The sequence below is a fragment of the Dendrobates tinctorius genome, unplaced genomic scaffold (genome assembly GCF_039654945.1).
Source record: "Dendrobates tinctorius isolate UK_male_01 unplaced genomic scaffold, ASM3965494v1 ptg000452l, whole genome shotgun sequence".
Classification (NCBI taxonomy): domain Eukaryota; kingdom Metazoa; phylum Chordata; class Amphibia; order Anura; family Dendrobatidae; genus Dendrobates; species Dendrobates tinctorius.
The window spans coordinates 593,518-613,704 of NW_027362114.1; the positions used below are offsets into that span (position 1 = coordinate 593,518).

Here is a 20,187-nt window from a genome sequence, read left to right on the forward strand (position 1 = left end):
CTTTGGCGATCACAATGAAACCCATAGAAATGAGAGGCTTGGAGAGTGAGTGTGTATACATCACCTCACCCTATATACTGAAATGTGGGGTGTTTTTTTCTCTTAGTCACCTACTGACTAACCTTCAGGGGGTGAATTATGGGTATAGTTTTACATTTGGAATTAATGAAGTTTAGTTTTATCCCTTTGTCAGCAAACATGAGGAATGACAAGAGACAACCCATTTAAGAAAATTCAAGTTTGGTTAAAACTATTCCAACATTATGAACATAAAAAAGGCTTCTCCCTTACGTGACGTCTCTGATGTTTATTAACAGCTGATTTCCAAGTAAAATATTTCCCACATTAAGAAAATAAAAAAGACTTCTCCCCTGTGTGACTGCTCTGATGTTTAACAAGAAGCGCTTTCCGGTTAAAATATTTCCCAGATTCTGAACAGGAAAAAGGCTTCTCCCCTGTGTGGGTTCTCTGGTGAGGTGGCTCAGTAGTTATCTCTGCAGCCTTGTAGTGCTGTAATCCTGGGTTCAACTTCCCACCAAGGACAACATCTGCAAGGAGTTTGTATGTTCTTCCCGTGTTTGCGTGGGTTTCCTCCTGCATTTCAAAGACATACTGATAGGGAATTTACATTGTTATCCCCATTGGGGACAGTGATGATAATGTGTGCAAACTGAAAAGGGCTGCGGAATATGTAAGCGCTATATAAAAAGATAGATTATTATTAGTAAGATTCCATTTCTGGTTAAAACATTACCACATTATGAACAGGAAAAATGGCTTCTCTGATGTGATCAAGATTTATTTTTCATTTAACAAGAAAGAAGTTTCTCCCCTGTGTGTTATTTGGTGTGGAACAAGACTCCCTTTCTGGCTAAAAATTGTTCCACATTATGAACATGAAAAAGGTTTCTCCCCTTGGGTGAGTTCTCTGGTGCCTAACACACTCTGATTTAGTGCAAAAACATTTCCCACATTCTGAACATGAAAAAGGCTTCTCCCCTGTGTGAATTCTCTGGTGTCTAACAAAATGTGATTTATGTGCAAAACATTTCCCACATTCTGAACAGCAAAAAGGCTTCTCCCCTGTGTGAGTTTTATGGTGATTAACCAAATCTGATTTCAGCTTAAAACATTTCCCACATTCTGAACAGGAAAAAGGCTTCTCCCCTGTGTGAGTTCTATGGTGATAAACCAATTGTGATTTCCGGTTAAAACATTTCCCACATTCTGAACAGGAAAAAGGCTTCTCCCCTGTGTGAGTTCTCTGGTGAGTAACAAAATGTGATTTCTGTATAAAACATTTCCCACATTCTGAACAGGAAAAAGGCTTCTCCCCTGTGTGAGTTCTATAGTGATTAACCAAATCTGATTTCTGGTTAAAACATTTCCCACATTCTGAACAGGAAAAAGTCTTCTCTCCTGTGTGAGTTCTCTGGTGAGTAACAAAATGTGATTTCTGTATAAAACATTTTCCACATTCTGAACAGGAAAAAGGCTTCTCCCCTGTGTGAGTGCTATGGTGATTAACCAAATCTGATTTCTGGTTAAAACATTTCCCACATTCTGAACAGGAAAAACGCTTCTCCCCTGTGTGAGTTCTATGGTGATTAACCAAATCTGATTTCTGGTTAAAACATTTCCCACATTCTGAACATGAAAAAGGCTTCTCCCCTGTGTGAATTCTCTGATGTCTAACAAAATGTGATTTATGTGCAAAACATTTCCCACATTCTGAACAGCAAAAAGGCTTCTCCCCTGTGTGAGTTTTATGGTGATAAACCAAATCTGATTTCAGGTTAAAACATTTCCCACATTCTAAACAGGAAAAAGGCTTCTCCCCTGTGTGAGTTCTATGGTGATAAACCAATTGTGATTTCTGGTTAAAACATTTCCCACATTCTGAACATGAAAAAGGCTTCTCCCCTGTGTGAATTCTCTGGTGTCTAACAAAATGTGATTTATGTGCAAAACATTTCCCACATTCTGAACAGCAAAAAGGCTTCTCCCCTGTGTGAGTTTTATGGTGATTAACCAAATCTGATTTCAGGTTAAAACATTTCCCACATTCTAAACAGGAAAAAGGCTTCTCCCCTGTGTGAGTTCTATGGTGATAAACCAATTGTGATTTCCGGTTAAAACATTTCCCACATTCTGAACAGGAAAAAGGCTTCTCCCCTGTGTGAGTTCTCTGGTGTCTAACAAAATCTGATTTATGTGCAAAACATTTCCCACATTCTGAACAGGAAAAAGGCTTCTCCCCTGTGTGAGTTCTCTGGTGAGTAACAAAATGTGATTTCTGTATAAAACATTTCCCACATTCTGAACAGGAAAAAGGCTTCTCCCCTGTGTGAGTTCTCTGGTGAGTAACAAAATGTGATTTCTGTATAAAACATTTCCCACATTCTGAACAGGAAAAAGGCTTCTCCCCTGTGTGAGTTCTCTGGTGAGTAACAAAATGTGATTTCTGTATAAAACATTTCCCACATTCTGAACTGGAAAAAGGCTTCTCCCCTGTGTGAGTTCTCTGGTGAGTAACAAAATGTGATTTAAGTGCAAAACATTTCCCACATTCTGAACAGCAAAAAGGCTTCTCCCCTGTGTGAGTTTTATGGTGATTAACCAAATCGGATTTCTGGTTAAAACATTTCCCACATTCTGAACATGAGAATGACTTCTTTGCTTTAGTAGCAGGTTGTTTTTTAATGCCTCTTTTGTGACATTGATTTCCCTTATTAGTCAGTAATGAATCAGAAGATGGGACCTGTTTCATAGGATCAGATGACAGATCTTTGCTGTGAATGGATGATGATATATCTGGAGTAACAGCAATCACTTCAGTTGTATCTTGTTGGATCTCAAGATGATCAGATTTAAAAATTGAAGATGTCAGCTGTCCCTCTGATCTCCTGGTACAGTCATCTGCTAAGATAAAAAACTATTATTTATTAATAAAATATCCTTGAGTTTTATATTTTTGAACATTTCTACTTACGGTAGCTTGCCATTTTTATGGACAGCTTATGTAAAAACCTTTAATTATTTACCAAGACAATGACAGTTCACAGTCTAATAGAAAACCTTGTTGGATGAACCAGTAGTGTGTGGTGTTCAACTGTTTGTTCATTCTGCCTCCCAAATATCAAATATAAAGAAACCAATCAATGTTATGTAGGCGAAAATAATACCAATTCTCATCTCACAAAAACAAGTCCCCACTCAGGTCCATCATCTGTCAATGGAAAAACAGAGGTTCCCGCACTATTAGTGGCTCAAAGGCTGCTGAAAAGCAACAAGGTTTCTATAAACCAATCCAGCAAAATCCGCTCTCATTTCGGAGTCTTGCAGTGTGCGCAAACAGCATTTAGGCTGTGCTCACACGTAGCGTTTTTTTCGCGCTTTTTCCACGGATTTGCCAAAAAATCCGCTCAAAAAAACGATTAAAATACACTTCCTATTCATTTCTATGCATTTTGCACTTTTTGTGCATATTGATGTTTTTTACCGCGAAAAAACAAAACCGCTTCGCTGTAAAAACGCAGCATGCTCATTAATTTCACGGATTTTTCCGCATTTCTGGCTAGTTCTATGTGTATGGAATCGCGCGGAAAAAAAATGCATAAAAACCGTGCTTTTTTTTGCGCAAAAACCATGCAAAAAACACACGGAAAACGCGCAGAAAAACGTGCGGTTTCTGGGAAGGAATCCGGTTTATAAGCAGAAATTTTCTGCATACATGTGCACATAGCCTTAGGATCCCTGTATTTAGCAATATTATAGTGAGAAGAACCCACTTAATTTGCGGTGTGTGTCTCCTGGAGCACAATCTGGGCACTATGTGCTGGGTAAGAAAATGGCAAATGTGTAATTTTCACTCTCCAACATCCACTGCATGTTAATTTCCAGAAAGTGGCTGTAGAGTCAAAATATTCACTCCTCCTACACACATGGTCTAAATTGTTGGTACCCCTCGTTTAAGGACAGAAAAACCCACAATGGTCACAGAAATAACTTGAATCTGACAAAAGTAATAATAAATCAAAAATCTATGAAAATTAACAAATGAAAGTCAGACATTGCTTTTCAACCATGCTTCCACAGAATTTAAAAAAGGAAAACTCATGAAATCGGCCTGGACAGAAATGAAGGTTCCCTTAACTAAAATATTTTGTTGCACAACCTTTTGAGGCAATCACTGCAATCAAACGATTCCTGTACCTGTCACTGAGACTTCTGCACCTCTCGACAGGTATTTTGGCCCACTCGTCTCGTGTGTGAAGGTTGCCTTTTCCAGATGAAATGTTTCAGCTCTTTCCAAAGGTGCTCATTAGAATTTAGGTCAGGGCTCATAGAAGGCCACTTCAGCACAGTCCAATATTGTCCTCTTAGCCATTCTTGTCTGTTTTTAGCTGTGTATTGTGTCATTATCCTGTTGCAAGATCCATGACCTGCGACTGAGATCAAGATTTCTGACATCGGGCAGCACATTTCTCTCTAGAATCCCTTGATAGTCTTGAGATTTCATTGTACCCTGCAGATTCTAGACACCCTGTGCCAGATGCAGCAAAGCAGCCCCAGAACGTACAAAGTCTCCTCCATGTTTCACAGTAGGAACAGTGTTCTTTTTGTGATATGCCTCATTTTTCCGTCTATGAACATAGAGCTGATGTGCCTTGCCAGAAAGTTCCATTTTTATCTCATCTGTCCTTCGGAAATTCTCCCAGAAGCTTTGTAGCTTGTCAACATGTAGTTTGGCAAATTCCAGTCTGTTTTTCATGATTTTTTTTTCAACAATGGTGTCCTCCTTGGTCATCTCCCATGAAGTCCTCTTTGGCTCATACAACGACGGATGGTGCGATCTGACACCGATGTTCCTTGAGCTTAAACTTCACCTATAATCTGTTTAGAAGTTTTTCTGGGCACTTTTGTTACCATTCATATTATCCATCTATTTGATTTGTCATCAATTTTCCTCATATGGTCATGTCCAGGGAGGTTGGCTACAGTCCCATGGTATTAAATTTCTGAATAATATGGGCAACTTTAGTCACAAGAACATGAAGCTGCTTGGAGATGGTCTTATAATTTTTAAGGGGCCTGTCACACTAAGCGATATCGCTAGCAATATCGCTATAACGTCACTGGTTTTTGTGACGTTATAGCGATATTGCTAGCGATATCGCTATGTCTGATACTTACCTCCGACTGCTCCCCCGCTGGTTATCGCTGATCGCGCAAGAACATCCTGGACCGTTTCTCGTCGTCAGCCTCCTGCTGGGCTTCCTGTGGCGCCGACGAGCGATTGGTGGATGCGGGCGGGAGGACGTCAGGATCGCCTCGTCTGACAAGTAAGTAGCGACCCCCGACCCCTGCGATGTCGCTGGTGAGATTTGCCTGTGTGGCAGCTCACTAGCGACCACTTAGCGATGCACCAGAGATCCTGACTGCGTCATATCGCTGGTCGGGATCGCTGGTGCATCGCTAAGTGTGACAGTATCTTAACATGTTTGTCTATAACTTTCTTTCTAATCTCCTGAGACAACTCTTTCCTTCGCTTCCTCTGGTCCATGGTGAGTGTGATACGCACCATGTCAACACACAGCACAGTGAGGATCTGTAGCCTCTATACAGGCCACTCACTGATTCCAGGATTGTAGACACCTGTGATGCTAATTAGTGAACACCCCGCGATTTACACATTCTGTGGAAGCTTGATTGAAAAGCAATGTCTGACTTTCAATTGCTCATTTCCATAGATTTTTTCTTTATTATTACTTTTGTCAGATTCAAGTTATTTCTGTGACCATTGTGGGTTTTTCTGTCATTAAAAGAGGGGTACCAACAATTTTGACCCCGTGTATATAGATTACAACCATCAGTGAATTAATAACATGGAATCACTTTATGGGGATTTTGACTATTCTGGTTTTCTGTCATTTAGTTATATTAGGGCTTCTGCATATGGTGTGTCCAATCTCATCTGGGATCTGTTCCTGCTGTCCAGCTGGAGTAATCTGCTCCCTACTTCAGCCAACTGGAAAGTACCACACCCTACTAAAGCGCAAAGCACATGGCCGGAATCTGCCAGATACAGCGCTGTCTCCTCTGGTTCAGTCCTCTGTGCTCAGCTTGTGGCTTGTGTATTTGTTTCCTGCTGTGACCGTGGCCCGTTTACTGACTACTCTTGTGTCTTCTGATTCTATGTTCTGTCCTTCTGGTTCTGACCCAGCTACCTGACTATTCTTCTTGCCATCTAACACCACAGAATAGCAGGTAACACCATGGTCCAAGCCTAGGGGTCCCTGTGTAAGTCCAGATTCCATGTGAGGATGTTAAAGGGCGATGAGCAAGGCAATCCTTGGGATATGGAAAGCAGAGAAGATAGAGCCAAGCATGTTCATGGTGGACATCTTTTGAGCTGCCAGGTGACCATGAACAGTGCTCCCAATACATTGTGTCTGCAAACTATTCCAGCTAGATCTGCATTCAAACAGCTAAATGGCGCTCCTTCCCTTCTGAACACTGCCATGTGCCCAGACAGTAGTGTACAACCGTATGTAGGGTATAGTGAGAAGCTGGAGAATAATTTGTAAGATCCATTTGTTTTCTATTATCCTTTGTGAATAATTTATCACCACATAAAGTGACACACGTCAGATATTAATAATGGGGCCTGATTAGGAACACAAAACTGGCCGCAGGAAGAGGTTAAATCAGAGGATTTTGGACACTACTGTAATCAAACACTGTGACTATAGACAATAACATCTACTGAAATGATCAAACTCCACAGTCTCCATCAGTAATAAATGAGCAGCTAGTGGTGAAACCTCTCTGGGGTAATTAGAGTACGGGGCTCGGTGACGTCACAATCTAAACTATTGTAAGCTCCAATATTTTCTGTCAGATGAGTTTCAAGAAGAAATATTACACATTTATAGAGAACTGTGTATAATAGTGCAGAGCTGAGATGTCTTAAAGGGAACCTGTCAGCAGGATTGTGCTCAGTAACCTACAGACACTGTCAGGTCAGCGCCGTTATACTGATTACAATGATACCTGGTGATGAAATCCGTCTTGTGGTTGTTGTGTAATCTGTATTTGTAGTTTTCAGTTAATGAGATTCTCGTGCTCTGGGGCGGGGCTGTAGGTGGGGCTGTGGGCGGGGTTTTATGTGGTGCTCTGATTACATATTCATCTGTATTGGCTTATGACAGGTCGCTGATCCCTCACTGACCTGCCCCCATTATTACATAATGCATATAATCAAGAAAAACACATCCAGCCCATAAACTGAACTTGGTCCACACCCTAAATCAAGTTTCTGAGACTGGGATAAAAGGCTGCTACTATATATAAGTGTAACTGAATTTTATACTATTAGGATTTGTACTGTGTTTTTATGATACCTGATGAAGGATATACACTGTATCCGAAACGCGTTGTCTCTCTTTTTTAACCTATGAAATAAAAAAATATGGAATATCATCTTTGGATGTGAGTCCTGGGAAGCGCTGCCGTTTATGGGCTGGATGTGCCTTTCTTGATTTACTCATCCTGTGTGAGCCTGAACCCGGCTCTTTCACTTGGATCCACCCGAGGCAAGCTGCAAGCCCTGTCTTCTGAGAAGTATTCCAAAAGGAAGGATTTTTGAGGATACATAATCCAAAGCTATATTAGTCTTCTATCAGGTGAGTGCATAAAATTGTGCACCCTTTAAAGACTACAATATTGTGTTTACGCACTTAGGGCGCCGCAAATTGTCTGTTCTTCTCTCCCAAACAGGGGTTTTTTTGCATAATGCATATAATAGCATTGATATCACTGTTGATAATGCCTATAATTGTCACGTCCGCCATGTCTGTTTTGCCTCATGAACCCCTGGAGCGATGTGCATGCGCACCTTGGGTCTGCTATAACTGCTTGTTCCCTAGAGCAGTGTGCACACTCACCTCAGGTCTGCTGGGCTGCAGGATGCCTACGTTTCTGCTTTGCCTTCTGTGATCTCCTCGTCATGTCTAGAATCCCCGATCATGTGTCTTTCCAAGGATCCTGCACTGTCTGGTTCTGCAATCATCTCGTCATGTCTGAAACTCTGATTATGTGACCTTTCCAGGGATCCTGCACTGTCCGGTTCTGCAGTCACCTCGTCATGTCTGAAACTCTGATCATGTGACCTTTCCAGGGATCCTGCACTGTCCGGTTCTGCAGTCACCTCGTCATGTCTGAAACTCTGATCATGTGACCTTTACAGGGATCCTGCACTGTCCGGTTCTGCAGTCACCTCGTCATGTCTGAAACTCTGATCATGTGACCTTTACAGGGATCCTGCACTGTCCGGTTCTGCAGTCACCTCATGTCTGAAACTCTGATCATGTGACCTTTCCTAGGATCCTGCACTGTCTGGCTCTGCAATTATCTCCTCATGTCTGACACCCTAATCATGTGACCGCACTCTGTGATCTTGGAGCATCTGAACTGGAAGTGCTCCCCTGGTCCTGACCTAGAAGAGGAGGTGCTATGCCCTATATTAGACGGCCCCTTCCTATGCCCAGTGCCTGATTATTGTGTTGCTTCCCTGCATGGCTCTTTGTCTGTGGGGTTGCTCCCTCTATTCTGTGCCCTTGCACTGTACTCGTATTCCGTCTCTTGTCTTGTGCCATGTCTTGTGTTGTCTCTCGTGCCATGTTTGTCTTTGCCTTGCTTTGCCTTGTAGTCCTTCCGCTGTTCTCTGCTTTAGCCTGTTTTGCTATGTCTCGCCTTAGCTATTCTTTGACTTGTAGTCCTTCCTCTGTTCTCTGCCTTGCCTGTTTCGCCATGTCTGGTCTTTGCTATTCTTAGCCTTGTAGTACTTCTAATGTTCTTGTCTCAGCCTGGTTTTCCACTCTCTGTCCTTTGGTGCGCTCTTGCACATTTCCAAGTCTAGTCCCAAGGTTCTCCCTTGGCCTGGCTCTGGGTTTCGGCCTATGCTCCGCTGCTAGACTCTGTCCTCGCTCTGACCTGGCTCTGTTCCTGTCTATGTTCTGCTCCGTGTTCCTTGCCTTGTCGTGCTCTGAACCCTGGTGTGGCTCCTAGCACGCACCCTGCCCTGAACCTGGCATGGCTCCTAGAACGAAGGTTCCTTTGCCCGCCTCCTGTGCCAAGGTCGTGCCTCGTGCTGGCGTTACAGCCATGTGCACTGGCCAGTGAGGTGTGTCCCCCGCGTGGCTCCTAGCACGCGTCCTGCTCTGAACCTTGGCGTGGCTCCTAGCATGCACCCTGCCTTGAACCCTGGCGTGGCTCCTAGCACGCACCCTGCTTTGAACCCTTGGCGTGGCTTCTAGCACGCACCCTGCCCTGAACCTGGCGTGGCTCCTAGCACGAAGGTTCCTTTGCCCGCCTCCTGTGCCAAGGTCGTGCCTCGTGCTGGCGTTACAGCCGTGTGCACTGGCCAGTGAGGTGTGCGTCCCGCGTGGCTCCTAGCACGAGTCCTGCTCTGAACCCTGGCGTGGCTCCTAGCACGCACCCTGCCTTGAACCCTGGCGTGGCTCCTAGCACGCACCCTGCCTTGAACCCTGACCTTGGCGTGTCTCTATACACGCACTCTGTCTCGTACCTTGTGCTTTGGCGTGTCTTTACACATGCACCCTGTCTCGTTTTGTGAACCCTGGCATGTCCCCTACACACACACCTTGCCTTGCACCTAGCCTTGAACCCTGGCGTGTCCACTACACACACACCTTGCCTTGCACCTAGCCTTGGCGTGTTCCCTAACCGCACCATGCCTGGATATCTGTCGTCAGACACTTGCCCATAGCGTTTCCCTGAGCCGGCCGTCTGGTCCCAGCAGTCGTGGTGGCTCACCCCCTTGGTCTTGCTCCTGACACTCCCTGTATAGGGGGTGGATTCTCACAAGGTAAGCTCGCCCTCGGTGGGTGGGTGCCACGGCCCAGAGGGTCCACTCAAAAAAGGGCTCAGCAGGAGCTGAGCCTGTCACAATAATATTGTGGCTATTGTGAGGCTTAGAAAAAAATTACATCCAGCAAAATGACACCAGCGATGGCGACGCCTGCACAGTAGCATCTATAAGTAAGAGATAGAGGCTACTGGACAAGCGCCACTGGTGTCATTTTACTGGATGTAATTTTCTTTCTAAGCCTCACAATAGCCACAATATTATAGGCATTATCTATATATATTTGAAAAACTAATATTTAACAGCCAATGGTGCTGCGTGAGGGTATAACAGCTGCAAATTAGCAGACACTGCCACTATTTTGTCTGAATGTTAAAACAATTAAAATAAAAACAAAGAATTGGGCTAGTAATACCCACATATAATCACTCTCTTAGTGGGAGGCAGGATTATTGTCTAGTGTTTCATATGTCTCCGTATAAGAACCTATATATCTCACTATAAAGAGAAAAACCACCCACATAAAACACTAACTTCATAGAAAACAGGATTTCAAGTATAAACGTGTAAATATGTATATCTCACTACAACCAAGGAGCAAAACTTTTTTTTAAAAATGCAGCCAATCTTAATGTTCAATATACATTGGTGCGTCTCTCACCAAAGGAGGGGAATCGTACTGACCATACAGGTTGTTGTTCAGACCATATGCGATGTGTGACAGTCTTGGATTCAGCACCTGGCAATTCCTCTCCTGATGAACTTTGATGAACTCCAATAATGGTGAAATAGTAAGTCCAAAAAATTGAGGAGTAATAATAGGTAAAAAATGATATGGTCAACTCTAATATACTAACGGGCGATGCTCCGGCCGGTAGCAATCGCCCAGTCTCCCCAGTGCTGCAATGTCCGTGGACAATGGAACATGCAGCGGGAGACGCGGTAAATGCCGGCAAGGTACAGGACCTTGCGTGACGTCACAGTCACGTGTTAGGTCACGTGATCGGCAAAGTAAGACTGACAGAACTCGCAACCAATCCTACGCGTTTCGGAGGCTTACTGCCTCCTTCCTCAGGGATGTTTGCTGTCATTGAGGCGACACATATATACCCAGTCCATATAATGTATTGGACCTATTTATTGAAAGCAAATAATTCAATCTCGCTGTTTAAGCCATGTGGTCTAAGAGTGTTCATTTTAAATATCCACTCACTTTCTACTTTAGACATTTGTTCAATAAAATTTCCTTTTCTCCAGTTTTTCTTAACTATTCTAATACCAGTTACCGTAATACGACTAATAGAACCTCCATGATGTGTAAAAAAGTGATTGGAAAGAGGATGGCCAGTAAATTTATTGATAATATTACGAAGATGTTCAGCGATTCGTACCCACATTGGACGAATGGTTCTTCCAATATATAATTTGCCACATGGACAACTAAACCCATAAATAACCCCTTTAGTATTGCAATCAATAAAATCGGTGATTCTATTCTCAATCCCTTTATTAGTGATCATTTTTTGTTTTTTAGTGTTTAATTTTTTACATGGTCCACATTTCCTACACGAGAAAAAACCACATAAGAGATTTTGACCACCATTACTGTTAACGTTGGAAATTCTTGGAATTGAAGGTGCAATCAAATTACCAAGATTATTTGCCTTCCGAAAAACAAACCTCGGATACATAGGTAATGTTTCCCCAATAATTTTATCATTTTGTAAAATGTTCCAATGTCTATTGACAATGTTCCTAATAATCCTGACGTTCGAATTATATTGTAAAATAATCGGAATTTCATTTTTGACAAAAAAATCATTCGGAATCCGTTCTTTTGTAGAGTCTAATAATTGGTCCCTTTGTATTTTTCTAACTACTTCTGTAGTTTTTTCCAATAATTTTACATCATATCCCTTATGTTTAAACTTCATATTCATGGACTCGGCTTCTTTCTCAAAATCTTGTTGTTTGGAACAATTTCTATGTGCTCTTATGAGCTGACTTTTAGGAACATTAAGAAGCCATTTCGGAAGATGGCAACTATCTAAGGAAATAAAATTTTTTGAATCCGTAGGTTTGTGGTATATTTGAGTCTGAACAGTGTTCCCCTCAATAAAAATCCTCAAATCTAAAAAATTTAACTCTTTATGGCTAATGTTTGCAGTGAAATTTAAAAAATAACTTATTTAAATCACTTAAAAATTCATTCAATAAAATATCACCCCCTGACCAAATGAAAAAAATATCGTCGATAAAACGACGCCATAATACCAAATTTGTCCGTAATTCACCTTCCATATAGATGGTCTCGAGTTCCCATTTTCCCACATAAAGGTTGGCATAGCTAGGGGCAAACCTTGTACCCATAGCTGTGCCCCATTTCTGGGAGTAGTAGTTCGCCCCAAATTTAAAATAATTATGCGTTAAAATAAATTCAATACAATCCAGAATAAACTCCCTTTGTTCCTTAGGTATCACACTGTTCTTAGACATGAAGAACTCGGCTGATTCACATACTTTTTTATTTTGTATTACAGTGTACAGTGAGGTGATATCCAGAGTCCCCATAATGTAGTGATCCTGCCACACTACATTTTTCAAAAGTTTTAAAATATGGGTACTGTCTGCCTAGTCCATGAATATGAAGTTTAAACATAAGGGATATGATGTAAAATTATTGGAAAAAACTACAGAAGTAGTTAGAAAAATACAAAGGGACCAATTATTAGACTCTACAAAAGAACGGATTCCGAATGATTTTTTTGTCAAAAATGAAATTCCAATTATTTTACAATATAATTCGAACGTCAGGATTATTAGGAACATTGTCAATAGACATTGGAACATTTTACAAAATGATAAAATTATTGGGGAAACATTACCTATGTATCCGAGGTATGTTTTTCGGAAGGCAAATAATCTTGGTAATTTGATTGCACCTTCAATTCCAAGAATTTCCAACGTTAACAGTAATGGTGGTCAAAATCTCTTATGTGGTTTTTTCTCGTGTAGGAAATGTGGACCATGTAAAAAATTAAACACTAAAAAACAAAAAATGATCACTAATAAAGGGATTGAGAATAGAATCACCGATTTTATTGATTGCAATACTAAAGGGGTTATTTATGGGTTTAGTTGTCCATGTGGCAAATTATATATTGGAAGAACCATTCGTCCAATGTGGGTACGAATCGCTGAACATCTTCGTAATATTATCAATAAATTTACTGGCCATCCTCTTTCCAATCACTTTTTTACACATCATGGAGGTTCTATTAGTGGTATTACGGTAACTGGTATTAGAATAGTTAAGAAAAACTGGAGAAAAGGAAATTTTATTGAACAAATGTCTAAAGAAGAGAGTGAGTGGATATTTAAAATGAACACTCTTAGACCACATGGCTTAAACAGCGAGATTGAATTATTTGCTTTCAATAAATAGGTCCAATACATTATATGGACTGGGTATATATGTGTCGCCTCAATGACAGCAAACATCCCTGAGGAAGGAGGCAGTAAGCCTCCGAAACGCGTAGGATTGGTTGCGAGTTCTGTCAGTCTTACTTTGCCGATCACGTGACCTAACACGTGACTGTGACGTCACGCAAGGTCCTGTACCTTGCCGGCATTTACCGCGTCTCCCGCTGCATGTTCCATTGTCCACGGACATTGCAGCACTGGGGAGACTGGGCGATTGCTACCGGCCGGAGCATCGCCCGTTAGTATATTAGAGGTGACCATATCATTTTTTACCCATTATTACTCCTCAATTTTTTGGACTTACTATTTCACCACTATTGGAGTTCATCAAAGTTCATCAGGAGAGGAATTGCCAGGTGCTGAATCCAAGACTGTCACACATCGCATATGGTCTGAACAACAACCCGTATGGTCAGTACGATTCCCCTCCTTTGGTGAGAGACGCACCAATGTATATTGAACATTAAGATTGGCTGCATTTTTTAAAAAAAGTTTTGCTCCTTGGTTGTAGTGAGATATACATATTTACACGTTTATACTTGAAATCCTGTTTTCTATGAAGTTAGTGTTTTATGTGGGTGGTTTTTCTCTTTATATCAGACACTTTCAGATTCCCTACACTCATCTCTGTCCCCAATCTCCTCTCTTTCCTGTCCTAATCTGGCTGTTCATCACTACAATGACACTCTTAGAAGCACCCTTGACCAAGTAGCTCCCCTCACCCTCAGAACCTCCAAACACAGAGTAAAAGAGCCCTGGCTCACATCGCAAACTCAACTTCTCCAGCGATGCTCCAGGAGTGCTGAACGCCTATGGAGAAAAACCCGCACACCAGAAGACTTCATCCACTTCAAATTTATGTTAAGAACCTATAACGCTGCCCTTCACCTTGCCAAACAGACCTACTTCACCACCCTGATCTCCTCACTAGCCAACAACCCCAAGAAACTTTTTGACACTTTTCACTCCCTCCTCAGGCCAAAAGCACAAGCCCCTATCACAGACATTTGTGCTGATGACCTGGCCTCCCACTTTACAGAAAAAATAGATAATATCCGTCAAGAAATCTGCTCCCAACCACCAAGTGCTGTGACTCCCATCCCTTCCTACATCTCCCCTGGCTCACTCTCCACATTTGATCCCATCACAGAAGAAGTCTCCAGACTCCTCTCTTCTTCTCGTCCGACTACATGCACTACCGACCCCATTCCCTCACATCTCCTCCAGTCTCTCTCTCCAGTCGTCACAACCCACCTAACTACAATCTTTAATCTCTCCCTCTCCTCGGGCATTTTCCCATCCTCCTTCAAACACGCCATCGTTACTCCACTACTAAAGAAACCTGCTCTCGACCCATCCTGCACAAACAACTACAGACCAGTCTCCAATCTCCCCTTCATCTCTAAACTTTTGGAACGCCTAGTTTACTCCCGCCTTACCCGTTACCTCTCCATTCACTCCCTTCTAGACCCTTCACAGTCCGGCTTCCGCCCCCTACATTCGACTGAAACTGCACTCATCAAAGTGACCAATGACCTTCTGACAGCAAAACGTAACGGTGACCACTCTCTGCTCATTCTTCTTGACCTATCTGCAGCTTTCGATACTGTTGACCACCATCTCCTACTCTCTAGGCTCCAGTCACTAGGCATTAAGGACACTGCACTCTCCTGGTTCTCTTCCTATCTCTCTGACCGCTCCTTCAGTGTTTTGTTCTCTGGCTCCACGTCATCTCCTCTTCCTCTTGCTGTCGGGATACCTCAGGGCTCAGTCCTTGGCCCCCTTCTTTTCTCTCTCTACACGGCCCCAATTGGACAGACCATCAGCAGATTTGGCTTTCAGTACCATCTTTATGCTGATGACACACAACTATACACGTCTTCCCCCGACCTTACCCCCGCTGTACTACAGAACGCCAGTGACTGTCTGTCCGCAGTCTCCAATATCATGTCCGCTCTCTATCTGAAACTCAACCTCTCCAAAACTGAACTTCTTCTGCTCCCGCCGTCTACTAACCTCCCTAAATCTGACATTTCCTTCTCCGTGGGTGGTACCACAATAACACCCCGGCAGCAGGTGCGCTGTCTGGGTGTTATGTTTGACACCAACCTCTCCTTTACATCCCATATACAATCCCTTGCCCGCTCTTGCCGCTTACACCTAAAGAACATCTCTAGAATCCGCCCTTTTCTCACTATGGAAACAACAAAAACCCTCACTGTTGCACTGATCCACTCTCGCCTGGATTACTGCAACGCTCTATTAATTGGCCTCCCCGTCACTCGACTATCCCCTCTCCAGTCCATACTCAATGCAGCAGCCAGGATCGTCCATCTGGGTAATCGGTACTCGGACGCGTCCGCTCTTCGCCAGTCCTTACATTGGCTGCCCATTCATTATAGGATCCAATTCAAAGTACTTGTTCTCACCCAAAAAGCTCTCCACAGTGCGGCACCCACTTACATCTCTTCTCTCATTTCTGTCTATCGGCCTAGCCGATCGCTGCGCTCTGCAAACGACTTTCGACTAACCTCTGCACTAATCCGTACCTCCCACTCCCGACTCCAAGACTTCTCCCGTGCTGCTCCTATCCTCTGGAATGCTCTACCCCAAGAAATCAGGACTATCCACAATTTGCATAGTTTTAGGCGCTCCCTCAAAACACACCTGTTCAGAGCGGCCTATCACATTCACTAATCAAAGTCATTCTCTGTGTAAGTGTGCGTGTGTATCCCATTCACTATCTCCATCCATCCCTCAATCCCACAAGATGGCTGGACCTTCATTGTAAATACACCATTGTAAATACACACCTGTACTCTGTATCTCCCTCACCTCATTGTAGATTGTAAGCTCTCACGAGCAGGGTCGTCTTATTTCGTCTTATTTTGCTTTAATTATTGTATTGTTAGCGTTGTTACTTATGACTTGTGTTTTGAAACTGTTAAACTGTAAAGCGCTGCGGAATATGTTGGCGCTATATAAATAAAGATTATTATTTATTATTATTATTTATAGTGAGATATATAGGTTCTTATACAGAGACATATGAAACACTAGACAATAATCCTGCCTCCCACTAAGAGAGTGATTATATGTGGGTATTACTAGCGCAATTCTTTGTTTTTATTTTAATATATATATATATATATATTTATCTTAAATTGTCTGTCATCCACTTCCGTCTGGATGTCGTCGAATCCCACAATCCACAGCGCCGCACCGGAAGTACGCCGACGGCCATATTGGAATACCAAAGTGATGGGTATTCCAATATGGCACATGCTGGTGATACCAGGCCCTCCCACAGTACCACCAGTGGGATACCGCCGGGACCCTCCCGCCACCACCGGACCTGCCGCTGCCTGCCCACCTACCTCTGTCACAGCCGGCAGTAAAGACCGCAGCTTGCGGCCTGTGCTGGAGATGGGGTGCGGGCGCCCTCTGGTGACGCCGCACCCCATCTCCAGCACAGGCCGCAAGCCACAGTCTTTCCTGCCAGCTGGCTGCTGCTAGAAACCCACCCCGCCGCTGGACCCGCCGCTGCCTGCCCATGTACATATACACACACGTACTCACATACACACATGTACTCACATACACACAGACACACCTCCAGCACAGGCCGCAAACCACCCTCTTTCCTGCCAGCTGTGACTGCACGGAGGTGGGTGCGCAGGCAGCTGCGGGACACACACACCCACATGTACACACACATACACTTCCCTCTCGATGCGATAACATCGGGCACACCTCTAGTCAACAATAATATCAATGCTATTATATGCATTATGTAATAATGGGGGCAGGTCAGTGAGGGGTCAGCGACCTGTCATAAGCCAATACAGAGGAATATGTAATCAGAGCACCACATAAAGCCCCGCCCACAGCCCCACCCACAGCCCCGCCCCAGAGCACGAGAATCTCATTAACTGAAAACTACAAATACAGATTACACAACAGTAAACCAGAGTTGCCCTCATTTATGGTGGACCATTGGAGCTACTATGGATCCTGAGCAGAAGATTAGAGAAAATAATATTGCTCCCCATTTCAGGAGAGATTGTGCAGTAATCTGAATTCCTTAGGATCAGAAACAATGTAATGTATGACGTGGAGTGAATCCATGACACCAGGGCTGGAGCCAACACATCTCCTGCAGGCGGGAATAAATGTATATTACAGCCCTCAGCCACGCACAGCTTCGAGATCTATCATGGCACAGGTGGAATGTTTGTCCTGGAGATTATCACAATCCTCCTTGAAGTTAGTTGGTTTTAAAACAAATTGAAAAGTCAGGATAAAGCGAAACTCTGCTGTTATTCTACAGAAATTCACACTTAGCCTAAGGCCATGTGCACACGATGCAGATTTGCAGCGTTTCCGCAGCGGATTTTATCGCGCAGAAACATTGCATATCCGCATTGTGATGTACAGTACCTTTAAAATGAATGAAAAAAAAAAAAACCGCTGTGCAGACGCTGTGGATTTTTGCGCGCGGTTTTCCTGCGGTACAAAATCCGCAGCATGTTACTTCTTTTGTGCGGTTTTCTATCTCCCCTGTTACCAAATCCGCAGGGGGAAGACCGCAATGGAAAACCGCGTGAAAAATGGAAGAAATCCGCAGGAAAAATGCAGGTCATTTGACCTGCGGTTTTCTTCCATTCTGCACGGAAAAATCCGCAGGGCTCAAAACTCCGTCTGCACTCAGCCTAAATGTGCAGTGAGGTTATGTGCACACGTTGCGGAACTCCAGCGGAAGTTACCGTGAGAATTCCGGAATTCCATTCTGCGGGAAAAATCGCATTTTAAATTCCCGCGATTTTCCCATGGAAAAACTTGCGTTTTGCAAGTGTAATTAGCTTGCAGAATGCTAGCATTTTCCAAGCGATCTGTAGCATCGCTTGGAGAACTGATTCACAGGTTGGTCACACACGTCAAACATAGTGTTTGACGAGTGTGACCAACGTTTTACTATTGAGGCTGCCTATGTGGCATCAATAGTAAAAGATCTAATGTTAAAAATAGTAAAAAAAAAAACAAATACAAAAATTGGGCCATATTCACCTTCTGGCGTCCCGCGCAGCGTCCCCAGGCCTCCGCGATCCTCCGACAGGTCCCGTTCCCAGTGATGCATTGCGGCAATGACCTTTGACGTCGCGGTCTCACGAGATCGCTACATGATTGCGACACACGACGTCAGCAAAGGCATTGCAATGCATTACTGGGAACGGGAGCTGCCGCATGTATCGCTGAGTCCTGGGGACGCTGCGCGGGACGCCAGAAGGTGAATATAACCCGATTTTTTTATTTTAATTCTATTTTTTACAGGGATATGGTACCCAGAGCCTGGAGGACAGTCTCCTCTCCTCCGGACCGTGGGTACCATCCGCAAATGTTCTGCTTACTTTTCGCATGGTGGGCACAGCCACATGCGGAAATTAAGCAGAACAATGCATCCCTACGTGGGTGGAATCGCCGCGATTCCGCAAATTAATGAGCATGCTGCAGATTTTACCGCGAAGCGATTCCACCGCGGGAAAAGCCGCAGCATTAGCACAGCATTGCAGAATCCCATAGGATTGCATGGGTTGCAGTTTTTTCGTGTTTTAGCGGCAAAATCGCACGGTAAAAACCACCGCGAAAAAAACGCGATGTGTGAACGCAGCCTTACTGTTGTTAATCATAAAAGGGAAGTTTGGCCAGAAAGACTGGAATCATGAGACATTCAGCAGCACAGAAGGGAGAGAAGATTCATCCGATAAGATCTCAGGGATCTAGGAAGCCAACAGCATCATTACCCTCCGCTTTCTCTTACAGGCCCAGCATAAGATTTTTCTTCAAGTGATTTTCTATCTTGTCAGCACATTCTACGTACGCTGTCATTTGGCTTTATAGTTACAGATCTGGGCAGGTAACGGTCAGCGTCTCCTAATGTGAAGGAGAGAATGGCTAATTCCTGTCTCTTTGTCTTGAGAATAAACTTCAGTTTTGTGCAAGCCTTTACTGAGAAAAGAGAAGACATCTAAGGCCGGGATCACACTACTGTGTGTGATGTGAGAAACTCGCACGAGTCTCTCACATCAACAGCCATGTGTTTCTATGCAGCTGCAGCTCCGGTCCTGAGTACTGGCGGCAGCGCTGGATGTTGATGCGAGAGACTCATGCGTTTCTTGTATCACACACGGTAGTGTGATTCCGGACTAACTCTGTGTTCGGTGTGACTCTTTAAGCGAGCTCTCGGCCTACATTGGGTCAGGTACAAGTACAAGTAATCATATAGATCTCGCTATAAGGGATCACCCTCACACTAATCCCAGGGGGTAGGTGGATGCTCCAGGTTGTAAGTTCTATAGAAAAGGGCTTTCAATGGCCAAAGTCATTTGAACGGTTTTGGGTGGAGGAGAATGTTGTGGTCTAGAGGCAAAATGGTGATCATGGTAATACGGCCGGACTACACCACCGATAAAGCAGCCACAGCCGGTGACTGAGAGGAATCTGTGACTTCTCTGCATTCAGTGGTACCTACTCACCTGGGTAGTCATATGTGGGAATCTCCTCTTTACACCACTCATCATCTCTCACATATGTCTCTGTAGTATTAATATGGGTCAGATCTTCACCCTGAAACAAATATTGTAAGAGTCACAGACAGATGGAGAAGTCCCATCTATGATCAGCTCTAATCCTGCCATCTCCACCGCTCTCATTACACAAGTATAAAACATATAATACTGGTGGATAAAACAAGACTGAGCACAAGACCTTCACAGCCGTCTACACATCATAGGGGAGATCTCCTGACACCTTCT

General features: G+C 43.6%; 1 protein-coding gene across 1 annotated transcript; it reads right to left on the bottom strand.

Annotated features, from left to right (window-relative positions):
* Positions 1 to 292: 292 nt before the first annotated feature.
* LOC141077458 (uncharacterized) lies at positions 293 to 19,990 on the bottom strand. The gene is made up of 2 exons (XM_073564406.1): positions 19,909 to 19,990; positions 293 to 2,922 (listed from the first exon to the last, which is right to left on the bottom strand). The coding sequence occupies exon 2, from the start codon at positions 2,768 to 2,770 to the stop codon at positions 872 to 874; it is 1,899 nt and encodes a 632-aa protein (XP_073420507.1). The 5' UTR covers positions 2,771 to 2,922; positions 19,909 to 19,990; the 3' UTR covers positions 293 to 871.
* Positions 19,991 to 20,187: the final 197 nt, after the last annotated feature.

Bases quoted from the DNA above. Each gene is read 5' to 3' on its own strand.
- LOC141077458 (XM_073564406.1), bottom strand. From the start codon at position 2,770: ATGAAACAGGTCCCATCTTCTGATTCATTACTGACTAATAAGGGAAAT.